General features: G+C 51.1%; 1 protein-coding gene across 2 annotated transcripts in view; it reads right to left on the bottom strand.

Annotated features, from left to right (window-relative positions):
- Positions 1 to 24,661, bottom strand: part of ATP2A3 (ATPase sarcoplasmic/endoplasmic reticulum Ca2+ transporting 3) — a 30,486-nt gene that overhangs the window by 3,190 nt on the left and 2,635 nt on the right. The window contains exons 2-21 of one of the 2 annotated variants that reach the window (XM_080924566.1): positions 18,474 to 18,491; positions 18,154 to 18,236; positions 16,916 to 17,020; positions 16,657 to 16,795; positions 16,314 to 16,394; positions 16,137 to 16,222; positions 13,433 to 13,897; positions 11,927 to 12,015; positions 11,677 to 11,779; positions 10,776 to 10,907; positions 10,316 to 10,441; positions 9,049 to 9,267; positions 8,617 to 8,952; positions 7,481 to 7,701; positions 6,599 to 6,801; positions 5,874 to 5,959; positions 1,642 to 1,775; positions 1,195 to 1,312; positions 685 to 806; positions 350 to 424 (exon numbers count right to left, since the gene is read on the bottom strand). In XM_080924566.1, the coding sequence (XP_080780692.1) occupies positions 350 to 424; positions 685 to 806; positions 1,195 to 1,312; positions 1,642 to 1,775; positions 5,874 to 5,959; positions 6,599 to 6,801; positions 7,481 to 7,701; positions 8,617 to 8,952; positions 9,049 to 9,267; positions 10,316 to 10,441; positions 10,776 to 10,907; positions 11,677 to 11,779; positions 11,927 to 12,015; positions 13,433 to 13,897; positions 16,137 to 16,222; positions 16,314 to 16,394; positions 16,657 to 16,795; positions 16,916 to 17,020; positions 18,154 to 18,236; positions 18,474 to 18,491 (2,941 nt within the window). The remainder of the gene's footprint in view (positions 1 to 349; positions 425 to 684; positions 807 to 1,194; positions 1,313 to 1,641; positions 1,776 to 5,873; positions 5,960 to 6,598; positions 6,802 to 7,480; positions 7,702 to 8,616; positions 8,953 to 9,048; positions 9,268 to 10,315; positions 10,442 to 10,775; positions 10,908 to 11,676; positions 11,780 to 11,926; positions 12,016 to 13,432; positions 13,898 to 16,136; positions 16,223 to 16,313; positions 16,395 to 16,656; positions 16,796 to 16,915; positions 17,021 to 18,153; positions 18,237 to 18,473; positions 18,492 to 24,661) is intronic. The other variant, XM_080924565.1, reaches the window with a different exon arrangement.

The following is a 24,661-nucleotide window of genomic DNA, read 5'->3' as shown; positions in this document are numbered from 1 at the left end:
GAAGAGGGAGAGGCTATTGAGGCCTTTAAAAAGGACATTGTTTTTCCAGTGTCCGGTGGATTTGGTTAGCATGTAGGGTGTGGGGGCCTTTATGGAATGACAGGCATGGAATTTATTTATAGCCTCCACCATTTCCTGGATCAGGGGTCACATTCCAGCTAGAAGTGGCCCCCAAAGTCCCAGATGCCCAAAGCAGGTCTTAGCTAGTTGCTGAGCCCAACCCGAGTCTCTCTCTAGCTTGCTAGCTTTCTTCTCTGGACCTAACCCCGATACTGCCTATCACTCCCAGGTGAAGACAAACCCTTCCTTCTGTTCCACCACCCATTAAAATGACACCCAAAAAGCCAACCCAGTGTGGTATGGGGTCCTGGAAGTGGTTGGCGACTGCCTACTCCAGGCCTGAATAGATGTCCCGAGATATGTCCTGGATAAACACAGGCCAGTACAGGGAGGTCAGAGGCCAAGGCCAGGACTACGGCAGCATCTTACCCACATTTGGGCATATAAGGCAGGGTGGGGCAGTAAGGGCTCGTGGGGGAAGAGGGTATGGCAAAGTGAGGAAGCTGAGGCAGCATGGTCCTGAGCAGTGTCCCCAATAGGCCCAGGCAAGGTTCCTACAGTGCAAGACACCTCTCCCGTCAAATCGTTGGGTCATAGCCACCAAGAAGGGGCTGGGCCTCCCACTTACCATCCATGTGATTCCTGGACAGGTATTTGAGGGCCTCATCGAGCAGGATGACAGGCAGAGACATCTGAAGCACCACCCCCCACTGCCGACCACTCAGTGGGGTCACCTGGAAAATGAGCTGGTGGGGGCAGGGAGGGCCGGTTACAGGTGCCAGCCACACACCTGTGTCACCCACCTGGACTGCAATGGGCTCTTGAGGGGCGTGTCCTAGGAAACCCTTCCTTTACACCTTTGCCTACTGGGTTTTCCCATTGCCCACCCAATCCTCCCCTGACTTCCAGTCAGACCCAGGCGGTCCCCTCAGCAAAAGGGCTCCACCTTTTCTGTCCCCCCCCCAAAGGTGGGAACCTATCTGTGGAATGCTGGCTAGACATATCTCTCTCTACCGTCTCTCCAGTCCGAGGTCTAAGAAGGCCGGCACTCAGTTGGGGTGGCCTCTAATGTCCACGGACTACTTGATTGTGACCCAAGGAACCAAGGAGGGAGGAGGCATGGAGGGAACTCACAGGCAGAGGCGGCACCAAGAGGATGAGAAAATGCAGAGCCATGGACATGACCACAGCCCCCAGCAGCCAAGGGTTCAGCCATGGCGGCATACGCAGCAGTGACTGGTTCTCTGAGACGCTACGAAAGGCACAGGGACCCACTCAGGACAGGATGTCAGGCCATGATGGGCTCACCCACCTTAGCAACCACCTCTCTACCCAGGCTGTAGAGCCAGGGTGGGTATTTCTGCTGCGCATCCTATTGACCCTAGAGGCCCTCCCTCAGATTCAGTCCTGGACCTCCATTCCATCACACCCCAGGCCCTTCCCGAATTCTAGTTCCGGCCCCACTGAACCTATTATTGACCTCCCCGATCCAGAGACCTCAATCTTAATCTGCTTGGATCTCAGTCCAATTCCTGCCTCTTTTGGCCCTAGATCCGGCCTGTCTTGGACTCCTCTACCTACCTGTTGAGGGCGTTGCACATTTCAATGGTCACAAGCACAGATAAGGCCATGGTTGTGGGGAAGCGTGACTCAAAGACCTCGCAGTCGATCCCGGCAAACAGCGGATTGTCTTCAGAACACTTCAGGAAGTTCCTCTGAGGGTAAGGTGGGTCCGGAAGGACAGCTGTTACTGAGGTGCTGGGCAGAGGAGAGGGAAGCCTCCCCACAACTGAGGGTGAGTAGAGAGCTCAGCACTGCAAGGGGTCAGGGAGTCACTATCCTGGGTGGGATCATGGGAGCAGCTGGTTTTAGACTGGGGAAGGCAATAGGAGGCCATGGGGCTGGAGAAGGACTGGACTGGGACTCATGGGACTCTGAAATGTAGAAGTTGGGGAGGTGATGAAAAGAGACCTTACATGAAGCAATTAGGCATTTTAATCAGTACAACTAAGCCTAAATAGGACTGACCTCTGGAGTAGACAGAACCTACAGTACCCTCTTCAGCTGATCCATTCCTATCTGGCTCTGCTCCCTGCTTAGGACAGAGAGAATGATTGCTGGGGCTCAGCCTTAACACACACTTCCTCTGTAATTAACCAGCTGTCAGCGCCATAAAGGAAGTGCTCCTCCCACCCTTCATCTCCAGGGACCTTTCCTTCTCCTCACTGGCCTCGCTCAGAGTCTCCTGCCGTAAGATGTTTGAGGATGTCTGGGAGAACTTGGGTCTCTCCTGCACAGCATTCCATCTTTACAGGTCTGTTTCTGACGATCTTCTGAGGATCTTTAAGGCCAGCGCTTAGCGACAGGCATTGTGCTGTAGAGATAAATCCTCCAAGAGAGATCTTCTGTCCAGGGACAGATGGACACCCTTGGCTCTGTGCATGAGCCCCTGCTGCTGCACTGGAGAAACCCTCTTGACAACTATGGCTTGGCTTGATCCCTCCTATAAGCTGAGATTACACCCCTACACCCAGTTTACTGTACCATGAACCAAAACACAGACTGTCATTGCGAGTTAGGTACACACTCACTCTACCAACTGAGCTCTACCTTCAGCTTCTGAAACTGGGTTGGATCCTTGAAGGGGTCACATGACTGAGGATGTCCGGTTCCTTTTAATTGTTGACTTGACACAATTTAGAATCACTCAGAAAGAGTCTCAGTGAGGGAATCTGTAGACCAGGTTGGCCTGTGGGTACGTCTGTTGGGGGCTGTCTTGATTATGCTAATCAGTGTGGGAGTCCCAGTGTGACACCAGGCAATACCATTTCCTAGACCATATGAAAACAGAGAGAGCAAACACCTCCAGGTCAGAAGCATGCACCCACTTTTCTCTTCAACGGTGAAATTAGATCTATACCAGAGAACTGGGTATTATTGTTGGTTTTGATTATTTAATGATTTGTTTATTTTTATTTTATGTGCATTGGCATATGCATATCTGCATGAAGGTGTTAGATCCCTTGAAACTGGAGTTACAGACAGTGGTGAGCTCCTGGGAACTGAATCCTGGGTCCTCTGTAAGAGCAGTCAGTGCTCCTAACGAGAGCCTTGTCTACAGCCCTGGTTTGAGTTTTAATATAAATATATATATATATATATATATATATATATATATATATACATATACATATATATATAATTGTATATGTATAGGTGCTTTGCCTGCATGAATGTCTGGTATCCTCAGAGGTTATCAGAACCCCTGGAACGGGAGTTGCAGACAGTGGTAAGCAGTAACACATTAGCAGAGACTCTAACCCAGGTCCTCTATAAGAACAGCCAGTGTTCTCAACTGCTGAGCCATCTCTCCAGTCTGCTTTTGATTTTGTTTGAGACAGGATCTCACCATGTATCTCTGGCTGGCCTGGAACTTGCTCTGTAGACCAGACTTACCTCAAACTCATAGAAATCCACTTGCCTCTGCCTCCTAGGTGCTGGGATTAAGGTTCCAGTTGGCAGAATTCTTTTAAAATGCATTTCCTTATGATTTACTATTGGTAAGTAATTAATTTGTATATGTATTTTAAAACCTATATGCTTGGGGTCATATACAAAATTTTTTGAGTGAGGATTTTCAAGTAGAAAAGGTTTAAGAAGTCATGAACCAGGACGCTAGAGGGATGCCCTGGTAGTCAGGAGCACTGGCTGCTCTTCCAGAAGCCCTAGGTTCAATTCCCAGCACCCACATGGTGACTTATAACTGTAACTACAATTACAGGAATCTGACTCCCTCTTCTGGCCTTTGCAGGCACCACGGCCACACAGTACACAGGTATACAAGCAAGTAAAACACTCCCTACATAAGAAGTTAAAAACAAACAAAAACTTTATAAGAAGTCATGAATCAGAGTGTTTTCTTTTGGGAGCATCCCCAAGGATCCCCCTCTCTTGAAATCTGACAACTCAAGGCTGGGAAGATGGCAGAGATGGGCAGGCTCACTGACTTCTAGCTTAGCTATATCTACGGATCTATGAGTTCCAGGTTCTGTGAGAGGCTCTGTCTCCAAAAAGTTAGGTTGTGAGTAGTCCAGGAAGACACCCAGTGTTAATGTCCGGCCTCTGCACACGTGTGTACATGTACCCACATAAACAAATATCACACACAGAGAAAGAGAGAGACAGACAGACACACACTCAGCCGGACAGACAGATTGACAAGACAGACAGACACACTGAGAGACACCAGCAAACTCTTAGTCTAAAGATCTGCCTAGACTCCCCACTGAAAACCTTGCCTCCTCCCCGCTTCCACAGGCCATCCCTCAGACTGCCAGCTCTTTGTAGAGACCCTCCGACTAGCACTTCCACAACCTCAGTGATTTGTGCCCAGGCTCAGTGAGTGATGGACATTTCCCAACCAGGTGGCTGAGTGAGAAAAGGAAGGATCTAAGGACTGCTGGAAAGAAAACATTCCATCAGGCTGCCTGAAAACTTAAGGAGATGTCTAATGTGACTCTTAGGTGTCAGCTTCAGTGGCCAGGCAGACAGTAGATCTGAGAGGAGATGGAAGAGAGACCAGTGTAGGGAGACAGCCTGGGTGTGGGCCTTGTGGGTTTGCACAGGGCCTGTGAGAATCTCAGAGGAGGTAAATACCATTTATGGGGTTGGATCACAGAAGGGAGAAAGGAGATCCCTAGAGATTTGGGATCCTTGTTCTAAAGCAGCTGTTCTCAACCCATGGGTTGTAGCGGACCCCCCCCCCCCGCCCTGGGAGACGTCAATTGACCCTTAGCATAGGACCCTATGATGGACCCTATGTCCATCTGCATATCACGTATTTATAGCACAATTCATAACAGTAGCAACATCACAGTTATGAAGTAGCAACAAAAATGATTTCACGGTTGGGGGTCAGCACAACGTAAGGAGCTGTATTAAAGGGTCACAGCGTTAGGAGAGTTGAGAACTGGTCTAAAAGGTGCAGGTACAGTGATGGGCGGAGGAACAGCCCAAAGCTACCATGGGAGCCAGAGGTGCTAGAGTGACCAAGGATGACCTGATCCCTGGCTGAGGACCAGAAGAGAGAGATAGTAGCCTTTAAAAGAGGCGGGGCTATGTTCTATACTGTGCTGAGCTGGAAGGGCTGGTCTCATGGGCTAGAGGACTGCTGAGTGCCAGAACGTGACCCTGGGGCTGCCTCCTCTCCAGTAATGCAGATAGCATGCTCGAACGAGCTCAACGCCTCCCTCGGCGGTCCCTGCACATGGGTCTGTAATGTCTGCTTCAAGCAAAGGGCCAGACAGTCAGACAGCAGTCGACAGGGGTCTGGCTTGTTTCCAGAGCTGGACTAAGCTAAGGCTACTCCACACTGTGCTGTGTGGTTGTAGGTACCTGTCAGTCACGGGGTTCTAGAGGTCAGTGGGTCCCTTCTGAGGAGGACTGTGTGGATGGTGTGGCTCTCTCCCCTTTGGTCTCCTCAGTGTGACCCTCAGCCTGAAGTCCTACCATTTCAGGGCTCACACCTCTGGGCCCTAAATGTTTCGGGGTTCTGTGGTAAAAGTAAGGCACTTCTGCATAGTTGTGGCCCTGGGTCCCCTTGAATGGTTGTCAGAGAGTAATATTTCCTTGAGCTGGGGGCTATGCCGGCCCTGTGGGCTTCCAGGGCCAACCAAGCTACTTGGAGGATGGTGTTCATACTGGAGATGGGAAAGGAGAGCTTCAGGCCAGCCACGGAGGCTGAGTCTCTCTCTAAAACGTCCTCAACCTCAGAATCTGCAGTCCCACCAGCCAAGTCACCTACACTTGCTCACCAGCTGATAGAAGGTGATTTGAGGTCCCTCGGCGTCATACAGGAACCACCAGGTGGCGGCAGCCACTGTAGCTAGGCCTACGTACACTGTGGGCAGGGAAGAAGGAGACACTGTACTAGGCAGTTGAGGTTCGCAGCTATGCACTTCTCCTTCCCAGCCATCCCCTGAATTTTCCTCTCCCTCCCTAAGCCATGGTGTGCTAACATCCATCCTGTGCCAATGGTAGGCCCTCAGTGGGTAACCTGATAGGTCATACTTTTAGGCATAGTGGCTAGTCCAATTTGTACTAATAAAACAGGCTTGTGACTGTTATAAAAATCATCCCAAATTCTCCCAGAGCTCAGGAGATGACTCAGTGGATACAACTGAAGATCTGAGTTTGGGTTCCCATCACCCATGTAGAAGGCTAGATGTCACTATGTGTCCCAGGACTATGGGTTTGTGGGGATATCAACAAGAGGATCATTGGAGCTTGTTGGCCAGTCATCCTAACCCTCCCCCACCCCACCCTCTAAAAAGGGCAACCTCCATGTTAGTGAAAGACCCCATCTGAAGGGGAAAAGGTAGAAAGTGATAGACTGGACCACGGCCTGGATCCAACCATAGCCTGCGCCTAATCTTTCCCATCACATGAGCCCACCGAGTCTGTCAGCAGATGTTGGTTGAGTTGCATCCTCTGCAGCCTGCAAACCTAGGATGCTCCTGAAAGCTTGAGCCCTGCTCACCTCCAATAGCCAAATAGCGGAAAAAGAGCCAGCCACTGATGAGAGCCTCCCGAGGGTTCCGAGGCAGCTTCTCCATGATGTCCAGATCTGGCGGGTTGAAGCCAAGGGCTGTGGCAGGTAAGCCATCTGTCACTAGGTTCACCCAGAGCAGCTGCACAGGGATCAGGGCTTCAGGCAGGCCCAGAATTGCTGTGAGGAAGATGCTAAAACCAGAGTCACGGGCTCTAGCCCAAGCAGGCCAGTCCCCACTAGAGGGTCCAGCTCCAGCTCTCACCCCAGGAAGGGCCCTCCGCAGCTTCCTCTGCAGCCCAAGGGTGACGGAGGGACATAATTAATAGGACATCTGCCGTTTAGGCCTAACAAAGGACATATCACACACCCAAGTATCAGAGATGTGCAAACACCTGACACCTGTCATAGAATCACATAAACACAAGCAATCGCTCGCCCAAGTGCTGGCCCAAAAGTGCAAAGGTGCAGAATCCACATGCGTTGAGTACACATGAGCTCATAGCATCCAACAGGCGTCTCTTCCAGGCAAACAGAAAGGTGAACATAAGCACACTCTGTTCTGCATCCTGTTTGTGTTTATACTCAGTGGTGCATTAGAGTGCGCATGCATTCCTGAGCACAGACCTCTCACCTGAACACACTATACATACACACACAGATCAATGCATGCACACACGTAGACACTCTGTTGCCCTGTGGTGAAGTTGTTTCTCCAGTCTTATGGGTCTCAACGGGAGAAGCTATGAAGAGGAAGACCATGGCTGGGGGTATGGTAGAGGATGCTGGATTGCACCACAATCCAGGGGTGGCCCTCTAAGGGACAGAGTTGGTTGGTACAGGGGCTTAGGAGGAGGGAGCATGGAGCCTCACCAGACAACCTCGCCAACATTGGAGGAGATGAGGTAGCGGATGAATTGCTTCATGTTGTTGTAGATGGCCCTGCCCTCCTCCACTGCAGCCACAATGGAGGCAAAGTTGTCATCAGACAGTACCATCTCTGCTGCTGACTTGGCCACAGCAGTGCCTGAGCCCATGGCGATGCCGATCTCTGCCTTCTTCAGGGCTGGTGCATCATTCACCCCGTCGCCAGTCTGTGGGCCAGGCCAGGTAGGACACACCTGAGAAACTTGTCTACTTTCTCTTACCCCACATAATCCTAGTGTTAGGGGATGTCCCCAACGACTCAGACAGATGGACAAAAGAAATAGTGGGGTCAAGAATGAGCTTTGAGAGCAAGCCTGTAGTCCCAGCCACTCAGAGGATCACAAGTTCAAGACCAACTTGAGACCTGCCTTGAAATGAAAGTGTAAAAAGAAAGAAAGAAGGAAAGGAAGAAAAAGAGAAAGAAGAACGTGATCTTATAAATTGGTCTGAGAATGAGATTTGAGAAGGCAAGCAATGTGGGCTAGGGTGAAACTGGACAAGGTCTAAAGATGATGATGAGACAGGGATAGGGACGAGGTGGAGCAACACTGAGGACAGGCGTGAAACTCAGGTTGAATATGGAGTAGGCCATCAGATTGAGATTAGGGAAAAAGCTGAAGTCAATCCAGGAATGAGGTCATGGTTGTGGCCCAAGCTAGAGTCCAGGTGAAGGACAAGTTTTAGACAGGACTCAGGCTGAAGGTAAAGAACACAAATTAAAGTAGAAGTTGGAGTCAAGGTCATTGTCCTCATGACCAATGACATCACCATCAAGTTTGGAAGCCAAGATTGGAGACCAGGTCAAGATTGAAGTCGGCATAAAGTACTGAACAGTACAGGGGAATCAAAGTCAGTGTCTGCGATCAGTTCTGGAGTAGGTCAACACTCAAGCACATATCAGGATTAAGCTTAATGTAAACAATAGGAGGCTCAAAGGGCTGGAGTTCACCTCAGCCGTACAGCAGGTGATTAACAAAAAACAGTTGGAGATCAAGGTCAGTGTAGAGTCAAGGTTGACAACAAGACTAGGTCACAGTTGTAATCAAATTAGCCGCTCCCAGGCTCTACCCCTGTAGCCTCACCATGGCGGTGATCTCATTAAAGGACTGTAGGTTCTCCACGATGCGAGACTTATGCGCAGGTTCCACACGGGCAAAGCATCGGGCGGTGCGGCAAGCCTGGCGCTGCTCCTCTGGGCTGAGGTCATCAAACTCACGGCCCGTGTAGGCCTTGCCCAATACATCCTCCGTGTCCCCAAAGATGCCAAGTCGGCGGCAGATGGCCACAGCTGTCCCTTTGTTGTCTCCTGTGATCATGACCACTCGGATGCCCGCCCGGGAACAGCGTGTGATACAGGCAGCCACCTCTGGTCTCGGTGGGTCTAACATCCCCACACAGCCCACGAAGGTCAGGTCTGTCTGTGGGGAGGAGGCAGAGGTAGGCACAACCTGAGTCTATCCTTGTCCTGTTTCGAGCCCAGCCACTGCCAGAAGAACCTGGCTCACGGCACCCACCTCGTACTGTACAAAGTGGCTGCAGTCATCCAGTTGCATGTTCTCCTTCCTTGGGGGTGTATCCCTAGTAGCCAATGCCAAGCAACGCAATGTGTCAGAGCCTGAGCCCCAGTCCCGGATCTTGGCCAGGATATGCTCTCTGGAGGCGGTGCTCAGGGGTGCTGTTCGGCTACCCACTCGGACCGAGCTACAGCGCTCAATTACACTCTCAGGAGCTCCCTGCAGAGGGAAGGAGGGGAATCAACTCTACTAAGCCAGGACCCTAACCTTCCCTGCTGCTCAAGAGAGAAAACCGCAAGCCATTGTAGACAAAGGCCAACAGAGAGCGCACAGAAGGAAAGAACTGACCATTCTTTGTAAGTTCAAAGAGGGAACCTGGTGGGCCTCACTATGAGAAAACCTAAGCAAGATGGGCAGACAAGGTCACAGCTGACCACTGGTGGCCCCCTGTCTCTACCAGCCCACAACTGAGAAGGCTTGCTATATTTGCAGGTCTGGGTGAGATCAGCATCGCCCAGGGGAACCTGTGTCTCTCCATGCTTGCCCGGTACCAATGGGATTTTCATTCTGTACCGGCCCCGCCCACAGCATCACAGAGGCATGCTAAGCCTCACCTGGGCACTTGAAAAAGAACATGCAGTATGGCAGGTGTGACCCTGGCAAGGGAGCTTTGATGGAGAGGCGACTGACTCCTCAGTTTCATCCGGGTCTCACCATGAACCTCGCCTGGGCCTAGGATTGCTTTCTTCCAGCCCATCAGTAGCATCTTCCTCTCCCTTAGCTTGAAAACCCAAGAGCTACCTTCTCTGAATAGCCAGGGTTCCCAAGATGGAAGCCTTGTCCTTTTCAGGCACTTAGACCTTCAGTTTGGAACAAAGCTAGGGATGGAGTCCCTTTGTCAGGGTTGAAAGTGGCCCCGGAAGGCTGGGATGAGATCGGTTCATTTCCCTTCCCAGGTCTCAGCTTCCAAAGACTAAGAGTACCAACCAAATAACCACCAACCATCTGAGGCAAAAGGGCTTCAGAGAGATTCTAGTGTAACTTTGTCACTCCCATAGGGTACCACTCTGTGGAGCGGAGCACCCGTGACCATGACAAGGCAGTAACGCTCAACCCAAAATGCATGGCCTTGCACTCTAGGTAAACACTCACTTAGCTACACCCCCTCAGGTATTTTTAGAGACTGTAGACCAGATTGTCTCCCCCTTACCCCCTCCACTCCCCAAATCCATAGAGTAACCCCAGGTCACGCAGGCAGACCCCCCACCTTCACAAACATCTTGCTGCCTTGGGCCTTGGAGTCAGAACGAGTTGGTGTGCAGTATACAGACATGGACTTCCGGTCCCGGGAGAACTCGAGGGTGAACTCTTTTCTCATGAGTTGCTTGATGACCTGCAGGGTCCAAGCAGGTCAGGGCGTAAAGGACGGAGCTGGCCGCTCTTGCCTGCTCCTCACTAGCCTCTGGAGAAGCCTCTGCGTTCTATTTCTGTACTTCTCTGACTCTGGCATTCTCTCACCCTCCTCTCCCAGAATGTGTGCATTTCCCAACTGGAAGCCGGTGTGCACATTCAGCCTTCTCTCTCTGCTCTACAGACTCATCTTTCAAGGTGCCCGAGGTCCTCTATTCTTCCTTGGAGCCTCCCCAAACCTGTGCCTTTCTCTTTCACATCTCCAGACACCTCAGAACCCCTGGCTACGCCGCCGAGGCTAAGCCCGTCCCACTCACCGAGTTACAGGTGCCAGCACGCTCTACCTTCGACAGTCCTTTCAGGTCTGTGTCAAACACGTTCATCTTCTCTACCAGGCAAGTCAGGGCTGTCTCTGTGGCCTCTCCTACCTTCTCATACACACCTTTGGCCTGGAGGGTCACAGGGCACAGAGTGTGAGGGCTTCCTGCTCTCTTTACTTATTTTGAGATAGGGTTTTGCTGTGTACTCAGGATGGCCTCAGATTCATAACTGACTCTCCAAGTGCTGAGTCTGGAGAATTGTATGAGTTCATCAGGGCTTCCAGGTTCTTGCTTCGTCTCAGTGCTGTTCCCTCACCATACAGGTCCCCCTGGCTCCTGTGTTGTAACCTTCTGTGCTGCTGTCTACACAGAGCATCTTTGGAAGAGGTAATGTGGTTATACCTTCAGTGGCTGTCTGCTTGCCCTTGGCTTCGAATGGAAGCTGACCGGGCCTGACTAAGTGTTCCTGGAAGGCAGAAGCATCCTCCCAAATGTTCCATTCCCCTGCTCCAGACACACAAATGACGTTCAATGTGTGTCACATCTAAATTTTTGCAGAATGAGCCTTTTCCGTGCTATGCTTTCTGCTTTAAAGTCCACTCTAGTCCTGTCCACCACCCAGTGAATTCCCAAAGCATCCCTGGCCTTCCAGCCTCTTACATGGCCACCTCTCCCTCCTATCTGACGAGACCCAGGGGGCCAGGATACAGAAACAATCTGAGCAGAATGAGGAGGAGGTTTGGAAGTGAGGGTGTACAGGGGTGATCATGTTCTTGGAGTGTGGCCCACTGAAGCAGCTAAGACCACCAACCCGAAATAATGAGTCTCTGGCGAAAGGAAAGAGGTCTGTCTTGAAAAATGGAACCTAGGGAGGACATGTAAAAGAGTGGGGGCCCACCTCATTGTAGTCCAGTGCAGAATCATTGCAGAGTGCGCAGATGGTTGCGAGCTCCACAAGTCCATCAAACTGCCCGCAGCGCACAGGCTGCTCCCCTTGCCTCCTGCAGAAGAGCGAGAGGTCAGCATGGGCCCGGCCCCGCCCCTGAGTGATGTCCTGCATTGGTTCCGCCCCCAGAAAAACCCCTGCCAAGCGCCCCTCTGGTAGCTCCGCCCACTCGATCCTACCCTGGCCTCATGCCCGCACTCACACTTCGCCCTCGGGGGTATACGTGGTACCCGAAATGGTGAATTCGTGCAAACGACAGGTATCTGCCTCTGCTTCAGCTACCACGAACATCTGCAAGCACGAAAGTGGGCTCAGGTTAATGGATGGCTTTCTTTTCTTTCTGCCATCAGCTAAAACAAAGTCTGACCAAGGAGGATGTCTGAGGCAGTTCAAAGAGAAGCACGGAAGTGTCTTTCTTCTCCACTAGAGTGAAGGAGTGAGTCCAAGGTCCAGGCTAGCACCGGAGATGAGCCTCTGCTCTTCCCAGACGCATCTGGCTCTCATTGGCTATATGCTCGGGACTCCTGAGGGTTTTGTGGCCCCCTTTTCAGTGCCCGAGACAGCTGCCAGCACTAGGTCCCTAGTTGAGCAGGATACCTGAACACTCGTCCATCTCTTTGTGCAACGCCCTTTTCAACCATCTGAGCCTCACTTTTTCACCAGTGACAGAGGGAGAAAGTGGGCCCAGAGCCTAGCTGCACAAAAACCCCTCTACCTTCAAGGGAGAAACACATATCTTGCCCTGAGATAGTTTCCTCCAATCCAGAGGTGACCCCAGAGAATGACAATTCTCAGAGCCAGTGCCTACCTGCACATTCCCTATCAGGACAGCCCATTTCCTGGTCTATCGGCCAGCTGAGATAGATTTGTCGCAGCGCAGTGACCAGTCTAGCTTCCTGAGGTACTTACTTCATACCATCCCTTCCTTCTTGTCCTCTCTGCTCAGCACTGGCACCTCCTTGTACCATGCTTGAATCTTTATTAGTCAAGGAACACGGAATAGGTAAAACCCTGCTCGGATCTAGTCCTAGGATGCAGGCCAGCAGATCTTGCCTGTGCCGCTCTCCTACATCAGGCTCTGTAAGGTCTCAGGAGTCCTGAACCAGTTCCTAGGGCCTCCTAGGCAGACTGTGGGAGCAGGGGCAGGAGAGTCATGATAAGTGCCCGGGAGGCGTGAAACCCACCGCTGTCACCACCTCCCCAGCTCTCCCTGCTAAGCTGGGATGGACCTCTGTCCCTTGGAATTCCAGCCAGACTCCCTGGACACATGGACAGTGGGCCCGGGATGTGGGATCAAGTGCCCAGAAATAAATAATTGCTGCTCTACAGCCCTTCCAAGGTCACTAGAGCCAGCCTATCTGGTGACAGGCATCGGGTGAACAGACAAGCCAGAGCAGGATAGGATGTGGGTCCAATGACATGGGGACTGCACTTCACTGTCTCTTGGATCCTTAAGGCAGGGTTCAGATGTAGGTTTCAGATGAGGAGACTAAGGTCCAAGACTGGAAATGACCTGCCTGGGATACCGCAGTGACACTGAGCCCCGGAGACACAACAGGACAAGCGCCAATGCAGGGTTTACACATGGAAGACCTCATCTGCTTTTCCCCACCGCCAACCGGGAGACAGATTCTCCATCCTTCACCCCAAAAGTCAGGAAGCCCAACATCACCTAATGGCAGCAGGTCCCACCCCAGCTGCCACTCACCCTGCAGACAGACATCTGATTGGTGGTGAGCGTCCCTGTCTTGTCAGAGCAGATGACTGAGGTGCAGCCCAGAGTCTCCACAGAGGGCAGGCTCCGCACAATGGCATTCTTACGCGCCATACGTCTTGTGCCCAGTGCCAGGCATGTAGTGATGACAGCTGGGAGGCCCTCGGGGATAGCAGCCACAGCCAGGGCCACAGCAATCTTGAAGTAGTAGACTGCACCACGGAGCCAGGATCCACCGTGGGCCGGGTCGGCAAAGTGGCCGATGTTGATGATCCACACGGCCACACAGATCACAGAGATGGCACGGGACAGCTGCCTCCCAAATTCATCCAGCTTGCGCTGCAGTGGTGTCCGCTCGGCCTCCACAGCCGCCATCTGGCTCCGAATCTTGCCCAGTTCTGTGTGCAGGCCTGTGGCCACAGCCACACCCAGGGCTTTGCCTGACGCAATATTGGTGCCCTGGCCAGAGAAAGACAAAGAAGTTCTGCTCAGCCTCTGGCCAGGGCCTGGAATCCTTGACTCCAAACCAGAGCAGGTTCTTCTGTGCGGTCAGTCTTTCCAGACTTACATAGTTTGGTATTTATTGCAATGAAGACGAGGATTTAGAGGGCTCCACCTGCCCTGTGCCTAGCATAGTGCCTGGCACAAAGGCGGCTTTAGGACTCACATCAGCCACATGTCTCAAGTCCAACCCACAAAACCCATCAAAATAGGACTCACAAACAGTCACTGTGGCCACAAAGGAAGGAGAGTGACTGAAATGATCTCAGGCAAGTAGTTTAGAAATATTTACTGAAGACTCCACAAAACCTGAGACTTGGCACTCACATTCCCAAGGCCCTGGGCAAAAACCCCAACTCCTAGTGTAGAGGACAGGAGCCTTGTATCCCAGTGTCCCATTCTTCAAAGTGCTCCTTAAGAAGCCCACAACGACGCAGTCCCCTGAGAGGCTGCCTGGCGCCCCTTTGGGTGGATGTGGAAGGGAAATGGCACAAGCACAGGTGTTTGTAGCAGGCAACCCTGCCTTTCCTTCACTCAGAGGAACGCATTTTTACCCCGCTAGCTGCCCACAACTAAAGCAAAGACCCACAGCAAGCCACAGGCACCCCCACATGTGTCTCACCTTCCTCCCCATTCAAAGCAGCTCATTTGCCCTGAACTCAGGCAGGAGCTCTGAGGTCCCATGGTGGTCTCCATTTCTGTGCACTTCCAAGGGTGCTCCTCAGCCCCCTATGCCTCGGTGTGCTGGCACATGGTCTAACTGAATTGTAGTTCGCTCGGTCACTTCTGTTACCCTCTCCTGCCTGGAGTATTTCCGCTGAGTGACTTCAGACACTGTCCCTCTCCAGTTGGAGGCACAGTGTCCTAGCAGGAAAGGGAAATCCCTAAGACCTGATGTCTGAGCTCATATCTCAACACTACCGCTCATTCACTGTGCCCCTGGGCAACTGATTTAACCTCCCTCAGTCTGTGGCCTTCCTGGGAAATATAGATAACAAGATAGACAACAAGGTACAGACAACGTTCCAAGCCTGTTGTGTGGCTTAAATAAACTATCACATTTAAAGGGCTTAGACGAATGCCAAGCAGGCAGGGCCTCAGTAAACACAAGCATTATGATTACTATAAATGTGCATGCATTATCAAGAACCAAGAGGTCCATTGCTATAGGAGTTTTAAAATGTTAAAAAACAAACAAACAAACAAAAAAAAAACAGTGTGAAACATCACTTTACTGGGAGAATTAATAGAGTACTTCAGTAATGTACATGAGCTAAAATAAAGTGACCGAGTTTCAGGGGTGCACAGAAACCACCATGATCTGTATAACGCTTTGGAATGAGTTGATACTTTTGAACATGAGTCTTCAACAGCCAGTGTCACCTTTTTCAGATTAACACAAGGCGCTGGTTACTACTCGAAACTCAGTGTTTTCAAGTTCACATATCCCTGTCAGAATTACTGGCTTCTGCATTTATATCTGTCTCTTCAGCTGTACCTTTTGATATTTGGAATGCTAAATTTTCTGAAAAGTAGATCTTGTTGACTGTAATGTGCTCACTGCCTTTGTGAAGCGGTGTATAATTGTATGATTTCATGTGTGACTGAATGCTTGGGCTTTCAATACAGTATTCATATAAATCAATAAATATTAATGTTATGAAAAAAATTACATGTCAGGTATGGTGGTGCATGCCTGTAATCCCAGCATTCAAGAGGCAGAGGCAGATAGATCTCTGAGTTAGAGACCAGATTAGTCTACATAAGGAGTTCCAGGCAACAGTATGTATACATATATATATATATATATATATATATATATATATATATATGTATGTGTATGTGTGTGTGTATGTGTGCATATATATACATATATATATATATATATATATATATATATATACACATATATACACAGAGTTATATAGTAAGACCCTGTTTCCAAAATCCCAAATAAAAATAAAATTTAAAAAGATACAAACAAAAAAAAAATGTATAACATTTTACTTTTGGTTTTGCCACCATGTGGGTGTGGAGGCTGGGAGACAACTGTGGGAATCTGTTATCCCCTTTTAACCAGTGAACCCTGGGGTCAGGCTTGGTGGTAAGCACCTTTATCAGCTGAGCCATCCCACCATGGCTTCTAGAGGACTATTTTTACTATCCCAGCTGAGCCATAAGCATCCCAAAAACTTACAGAAAACAGCATGTTCTTCTTGTCCTGGTTCACGGCTCGGGGGTCTGGAATGGCATCTGTGTGCTTGGTCACAGACACGGATTCCCCTGATTAAAGGATGAGATATGAGAAGCTCCACCTGGAGACAAGCCCATCACCTGGCCCCGCCCCCACTTTACCTGAGCCCTTGGGGCTTACCTGTCAGGATGGACTGGTCCACTCGAAGTGTGGTGGACTTGATCTCAATGAGGCGGAGGTCAGCAGGTACCTTGTCTCCCACTACACATGGAGAATGGCATGGCTGAGAGAGGTCTGGGGCCCTAGCCCCAGCAAAGCCAAGAAGGCTCCCAGAGGCAAGACCAGAGATGGAGTCCTGAGCTATGATCCTTCAGGCAGATCCCAGCCACTCTGGCCACAATCTCTGGATCTGTCCAACAGGGTTCTAACAGTCACTCCTCTGTAGTTCAAGATGGAAGCAAAGAGAAACAAGGCCCCCGCCCGGTGTCACATAGTAAGAAGAGAAGAATTTGGACATACCCACCTGCCACTTCCACTATGTCCCCAGGGACGATGTCCTTGGCTCGGATCCTCTGCACACCCTTGCGGTCAGAGCGGATCACCTTACCCATCTCAGGCTCATACTCCTTCAAGGCCTCAATGGCACTCTCTGCGTTGCGCTCCTGCAGAGCAGAAGTGGGCAGGTGGTCTACCTTTGCTGTCCCAGGAGGCCTCACCTTGAGAGTGAAGGCCACCTAGCCAGTGGGAGACCCCAGAGACAGCCCACCCCCAGCTCCTCCCACCTGCCACACTCCCACGATCGCATTGGCCACGAGGATTAGCATGATGACCAGGGGCTCCACGAAGGCCGTTGTGGTCTCCTCACCCTCCTCGAACCAGGCCAAGACCTGCAGGGACAGAGCTGTCAGCCCGACTGTTAGGGCCCCCTGAGATGAGCTCCTTGACCTTTAGTCTCTGAAATCTGTCTATTCCCCTGGAGAATCCAGCCCTTAGAGAGAAGGCCATGGTGGAAGAAGAATGCCCACCTTATAGATATGATGGACACGGCCCTCATCCCACCCAAACCAGCCTCTGAGGGGGTAGAGGCAGCTGGAGACCTCCCCCTGCCTTCTCTGCTCTTCACTGTGGTCCTCATTGGCAACCCCAGATTCTCCTGAGAACTTATGAGAGCCAAATATCCTGAGCAGAAATTGTTAACAAGCCTTCATAGTTTTAGTGAGTGTTCACATTCAGGGTCCTCCAGGCAGAGGAGCGTCTTTCCCACTACAGAGTCTAAGTCTTAATGGGACTCAGGTCAAGTCCTTCATCCACTTCTTGGCCCAAGTAGGGACTTGTCACATCCCTTCAAAGCCCTCAGTGTTTTCTTCTGTCCTTGGAAGGGTAGAGACATCCCTTCAGGTTTGCCATTTTAGACACCTGCATGCGCGGACTTGTTTTGTTTTGTAAGAGTTCCAGTTTTCACAAGGACAGTGACCAGGACAGCCACTACCACTGCACAGGAAGACCCAGTCCCAGCCAGTACCATGGGGCTCCACACCCTGAGGTCTCCTCCCCAGGAACAGGCATCACACCCGCCCACCTTGGATTAGCCTTGTGCTCAGCCATGGAAGACACTGTCTCCCTCCCCACCTCCAATTCTGAACCCAGGAACTGTGGCCCAGAAGGGCTCTAGACAGCAAGAATAAAAAATGCACAAAGAAAGAACAGCCGAGATAGAGGATAAAGACTGTTTGAATAACTCAAGAAAAGGCCAGGGACATCTAACAATGTCTGAAGACACAGTTGACACATCCCTGGGAAGTGATGCTGGTACCTGGAAGGGAGACCAGGATGCTCAGCTTATGAGACCCTCTCCCCCACGCCCATCTGGCCCAAATGTCAAGTGTGCTGAGGTTGACAGGGCATACGTGGATTAGAGGAATTCAGGTGGGAGCCAGGGAAGGAGTGTCCATGACTGAGAGAGGGTAGCCTGTGGCTCCGAGTACTGTCAGGATCTGTCTCACAGGGAGAGGCTACTTACAAAGGAAACCAGGGCTGCCAGCAGCAGGATGCGCACCAAGAGGTCCTCAAACTGCTCCACCACCAGCTCCCACAAGGATTTCCCTGGAACAGGAGAGAGTGAGGCCCAGGTCCTCCATCATCTCCCCACCATCCCCTTCACGCTTTCCACTCACAACTAGGGAATTTAGGGACCCTCTCCCTGTTATTCAGAGAAAAAGTCCGAAGTCCTGTAGGGTTGAGCTGAGGATTCAAGACATCTCTCTGGGATGGGGTGTCACAGACTGAAGGTGTCTAGCTCAGAGGTTTTATACCCTGCAGCCTCCCCAACCCATGCCTCACCTTCTTCAGTAGGGAGCTCTGAGGGATCCCGGCAGCCATAGGAAGAAGAAGAGACAGAAGACTGGTTACTAGTAGTATCTTCTGACGTTTGAAAGCCCCTCCCATGGAGCCCACTGGGCCCACCATAGTGTCTCAAGTGTCCTCTCAGCTCTGAGGTTATAGAACCAATGTTCAAACTCAAGGGCTACCCTTTACCCCACCCCACTCTGTTAAGTAGTCTAGTGTGGCCTGGCTCACCTTAAGATGAGACCAGAAGGGGAGGGGGCTCCCAGCCCCACCCCCTTTCACAAAAGTGAAACTGAGGCCTGGGGTAGAGAAAGAATCCAGGGTTACAGTGTCCACGGTTCTTGAAATCCCATCACATGGACTTTTCTTGTATGGCTGCCAACCTTGGCCTGAGCCTCCCTACCATGACAGGTTTGATGCTCATCTGACTTTGCTCCCAGAAAAAGGCCACCTTAAAATCCCACCCACCCAGCCCCTCTGGGCATTCCTAGTATTTCTAAAGAATCAGCCATGTTCAGGTCCCCCTTGGGGTCTCTCTTGGGACCCCACTCCAAACAAACTCAAGGAAGATGTCCCTGTCCAATCCCATACAGCACTGTGAAGAGTACTGTCTCGAAACACCAGTAGCACCTGCCTCAGTTTACCGGCCTAACTTCTAAAAGTTTATTTTTAATTTGTATTTTATTTGTTATGTGTGAGAGCGTTGCAAGTGTACCACATCCATGCCTGATGCTCAAGGAGGCCAGAAGAGGGCGTCAGATTCCCTGGAACTGGAGTTACAGACAGTTGGGTGCTGGGAACCGAACCTGGATCCTCTGCAAGAGCAGCTGGTGTTTTTAACTGCTGAGCCCCCAACAAACTCCTTCATCACCTACAATTCTTAAAACTGTAAAGGGGGCTGGAGAGATGGCTCAGTGGTTAAGAGCACTGACTGCTTTTCCAGAGGTCCTGAGTTCAAATCGCAGCAACCACGTGGCGGCTCACAACCATCTGTAATGAGATCCAGTGCCCTCTTCCGGTGCGTCTGAAGATAGCAACAGTATAGTTATATATAATAAAAAATCTTTTTAAAAATTGTAAAATTACCAGCTGTAAAATTGCTAGCTGGCTGCTTAAGATACCTGAGAATGTAAACTTTCCCCAACAACATCTGACCGAGGGACGTGGAGGTGCTAGGGGATCAGAATAGACAAGCAGCTGAAGCAAAGTTCCACAGCAAGTCTGTGTCTGTGTGGAGCTGTGCAGGTGGCAGGGGCTGGGCCCCAGAGTTAGGGTTCTGAGAGAACCCCCTCTTTGGTAGAGCCCTTCCACTGGCTCAAGTTGTCTGGAGCTCCCACGACGTGATCAGTCTCTGAACTCTGACTCCTTCAGTCCTTGGCAACTCTAAGGTTAGCAGCCTCAGCAGCACCCAGGACACATTCGTAATACAGACTTGAGCTCCCATCCTCCCTTTTCTGTTTCCTGACCATAGCCCAGTTCCTCACATCTGTCCACATGTTCTTGGCCCACAGACGATTTTTCCTGTGGGAACTCTTCCCAGACTGTGCACAGGGGAGGTGTAGGGTCTGCACCTGTCAGTTGGACCAGGGACAGCAGCAAGCAGCCACTGGCCCTCAGGGATCCAAGAGGGGAACATATAACCTAAAAATACACTTTCTAGCATTTTCTCTAAAGTCCTATTTTAGGCAATGGCTGACATTTTCCACGGAAAATGTAATCTCCAGTGTCCTGCATTGAGATTAAAATCAAACAGACTTTCCCTTCTGATCTATTTAACTGAAGCGAATAGGAAAAGTAGGGGGAGGTCCAGGCTCAGTTTCTGGGCCAGCTCTTCAATGGAGCAGAGTCCTTTAGAGGTCATCTCAGCCATGCCCCTGCATCAAACAAAGCAGTGCCCACCCCACAGCAAATATCAGCAGCTTCCACTAGGCTCTACCCAGGAGTCTCTTGCCTTACTAAGGCTCATGGGCTGTCAGTCTAACCTAACTTCCTCCTGCTGTTTCTCTAGTCTTTTGCTGTGAGGCAAGCCCCTACCCCAGGCCCCTCCCCTGCCCCTGGGATGCCATGCCCCTGGTGACATACACTGGGCAGGATCATGCCTAGGGGGTCACACATGTCACAGGCACACACACCAGTTCTAGTCTTTGGGTTGCATTCTGCCTGCCCTAGGGGTGTCCTTCTTGTTCCCCTTTTCTACTTGTCTACCTGGATCTCCCCTCTGGTTCCCCAATGCACAGTAACCCACTCTTTAAAAGTCACTACATTTCTCCATATACTTCTGCGCCCCCCCCAAGCCACATTGTGACTGTGTATTCCTTGGCCCATGAGAGTTTCCAAAAGAAGGATGTGTGTTAGTTCCCCGTTGACAGACTAGGTTTTTGGTGCAAGACTCTCTAGGGAGTCGCTGTCCCATAGACTGTTCTGCGAAGATGGACGGAGTCTCTGTCCATTCAGGAACAGCAGCCACTAGCCAGATGTGGACACTGAGCTCTGGGAATGTGGCTAGTGTGACTGAGGGTGACATTTCCAATTTCATTGACTTAATTCATTTAAACTGAGGGCCAGTATCCCAGTCATGCTGTCCACTGTAGTGGTGGCAACCCACGTGTCAGGGTGTGGTATGTCATCCTATATCTAAGATGCCACCCTACATAGCAGGGAGTGGGCCTCTGTCCTCTTAGACCACTGAGGGGTTTGTATTTGGAGTTGTTTTCATGTTCAGTTTGTTTATGAGATAGGGTCTCGCTCTGTATACAGCCCAGAGGGCCTGGAGCTCAGCACCCACCCGCATCAGTCTCCCAAGTGCAGCGATTCCAGGTGTGTACCTGGCTTAGCGACTGAGATTTTTGTGGTTGTTAATGCAGTGTCTGGCCTCTACTGTTCGAATGAGATCCTCTCCAACCACCCCGCGGAAGGCTCAGCCAGCTCAGTGGTCGGGGGAAGGCCATGCCAATCCCTGCCCACGGCACAAAGGATTTTAATTGGCAAGCAAGTAACTCCCACTGGAAAGACGAGCAGTGTCCATGGCTACCAGGAAGGGCTACTGTGACAGTTACCATCAACACCAGAATCCACATTTACTATGCTCAAGCAGGTGGCCTTACCACACTTTGTCCAGAGGATAAACAGAAAGATTGCTGGGTAGCCTGCAAGGATGCATGCCGGTACCTGTAGCCAGCACTGACCACACCAGCTGCCTTGCTATTCTCTAGGCTTCCCATTCTCTAGGATTCTCACTCTGCTTGCAGAGATGCTAATGTCCTTCCTACTTCACAGCACCTGAGCACAGAGAGCTGGGAAGTATTGGGATATTTCTACACCCAGGCCATCTGACCCTCAACCTCTGCTCTGGGCCTCCTGTGGTAACTCCTAGGCAGTCCTGCCTTCCCTTCCCTGGTCCCTTAACTGCTCAGTCAAGGCTTCCTGAAAGACCTGGGGATCCTGCATATTTACCTGGAACCATCTGCCCAAACCACCTGGTCCTAGAGGAGCTGCTGTCCTCACAGGGTTTGGAGGCCGCTGCCTCCTACCCAATCACGTCTGGTCTGCTTCAAACACTGACTTCTAAGACCTTGAGGACTGACGTCATGCCATGCCTGCTTTGCTTTGGATATTCTGTTTGCAAATAGAGGGATGCCTGCCCTGTCCCCCACAGTGCTGACAGCTACACAGGGCAAAGGCAGTAAGTAACTCCGCAGGATCCTATTCCCACTCTATCCCAGAATCACACACAAAAAGACTCCGAACATCAAATCTGATCCGGAGGGCATGAGTTCAAATTCTGTTCTAATTCTTGTTATGCCAAGACCACTGGCAAACCCCACGGGCCGTGTCTCATCTGGGAGTTTCCCCGTTCACACCAAGGCTGTGATAATAGGAATGCCTGAGGCTGGCTGAAGTGATTGGCCAGAGACTCCTGAGCTGGACACAACAGTCACCAGACATCAAACACCGACAGTTATGCAAAGGTCAGCTCCACAGCAGGACTCGGTCAATGCAACATCTCCAGCACCCAGAACAGCGCCGGCACTCGGCATGGAATCCTGCTGCTGTTCCACTCAGGAGCTTCAGAACCCAAGAGCAGCCTCTGAGGTGTACACCTTTCTCATCGCCTCATCAAGACTCTAGGAAGCCGGGGGGGGGGGGGGGGGGGGAGGGCTCACCCCACCCTTGTTAGTACACCACTCTCTGACCAGTAGTTAGTACTGGGCCTCTAGCCACCAAGGCAGTATGAGCTAGCCTCTCCCCACCCACCCCCAGGGCCATTGTTTATTTAATTGCTTAGGCCAGGGCGTGGACCTACTGCCCATACCCAGGAGCTATGGACCAGAGGGTGCAGAGCTGGGTACACCACTGGGCTACCCCCCAGCCCTCCACCCTGGTTTCCACACATCACCTGCTCCTCTAACCCCCCCCCCCCACCTCCAACTCCTTCCTTCTCTTAACACTGAAAACTGGAATTTCGGCTCTGAATGCCAGTTCCAGCTGGGAGAGGCGGGCACTCACCAAGGTCTTCCTCCAAGGCAAATTTACAGAGCAATTAAATTGTCACTTGCAGAGGCAGGGAGAGGTTCTAGCTGGGCAGGGCCCGCCCAGCCCACCTGGCTCTGTTCTGTCTCCAGGGTCCACCTAGAGTGGATAGCTTGACGTGGCTCTGAGGGGGACCTGTGAGGGACCCAGGGAGAGGTGGTTCCCGTGCTGTAGAGAAGCACCCCAGCCTACCCAGAGCTGGTGGTGAAGGGCTTGTCAACACCTGTGTGTCTCGGTCATATCACAGGGCAGACCCCACCTTGCTCAGGGTACAGAGGGTGAGAGGTCCTCACTGCAGCTTGGCAGCCCTCAGTAAGGGGCCAGGAAATATGACAACTAAGGTGACATCTAAAATGGCTGCAGACAACATTGCACCCAGCAGAGGCAGTTTCAATACTGAGAGACACTTAAGAGACGGGGTGCAGGTCATACCTCTGCTATGCTGAAGACACTGGGACCCAGAAGGGGCAAGTATGCTAGAGGTCAGCCAGAGTGTGAGGCCACATCTGCCCTGTCCTCATTATCTTGGTTTCTGGGGGTCATGCATATAGGTTTCCCATTCTGGTGCCAACTAGGGCTGGGCTGAAGGCAGAAAACAAGGTCATAGCCAAGGCACTGTTAAGTCCTTCTGGGATTCAACCTGACCCAACATCCTTAGCTCTTTAGAGTCCTGGGGGTGGATGTTTGTGTCAGGATGAGCCTAGCACTATCTAGCCTCTGGCCTTAGCCTGTGATGTTTAGGAACATTCAGATGTCAGATGGGGGGGAGCAAGAAGAGGAATTTCCCATCAGATCAGCCCAAGTCAAATGCAGGCTTTGACTCCACTGGTTGAAGTCAGAAGTGAGCAGCCGCTCAGACACAGCCCCTAAAGGTATAAACACTCTGGTTTTGCTCACCAGTTCCATTAGGAGCTCATCTTGGAATGCCACTCATGGTGGTGACATGATAAGGGGATAGAAGGCTTCTTGTAATGCCACAAAGGCCACAAACCACCCAGCAGCCCTGGGAAATAGGGTAAAGACACTGTAGCCAGCCATGCTGAGACCCTGTGAGGCTACAAGGAAGCTCAGAGGAGCTCTAGGCAAGAGGGCCAGCATATCCATGCTACCTCCTCCGCTGTATAACAACAACCAACAAAACAACAAACCCGGATTCTACTGCCCCTCTACAGCCCTCTGTGTGTATTCATGGGGAGACCTTACGGTGTACTTTTTGAACTCTTTTATTTAAAAAAAAAGAAAGAGAAGAAATAAAATAAATTTAGGATTAGGAATGTAGCTCAGTGGTTAGAAAGCTGGCCTGATACATGCAAAGGTCTGGGTCAATCCTGAGCACAGTTAAAAACAAAAACATCAGTCAAGTCGAGCTCCTTGACATAAGACTATCATCTTAGCACACGGGAGGCTGAAGCAGAAAGACCACGCATTCCAGGGTCGCGGGGCTCCTAAGGCTGGTGTGTTTCCATGTGCCTTGGAGCTTCTGGCTGGTTTGTTTAATAGTTGTTCGAGGCTTCCACCCAGCCTTAAGGTTTTCATCAGGGGAAGGAGGGGGAGTTGGGAGGGAGAGATTCCCCAGTGCCCCCACCATTTCTCCACCCCAGGCAGAATTTGCAAACTTGGAGGACTTAAGCAAATGACTTCCTTGTGGTTTC

Source organism: Micromys minutus (genome assembly GCF_963924665.1).
Source record: "Micromys minutus genome assembly, chromosome: 10".
Classification (NCBI taxonomy): Eukaryota; Metazoa; Chordata; class Mammalia; order Rodentia; family Muridae; genus Micromys; species Micromys minutus.
Note: the sequence above shows the minus strand (reverse complement) of the source record. Positions and strands in the feature narration are given on the sequence as shown.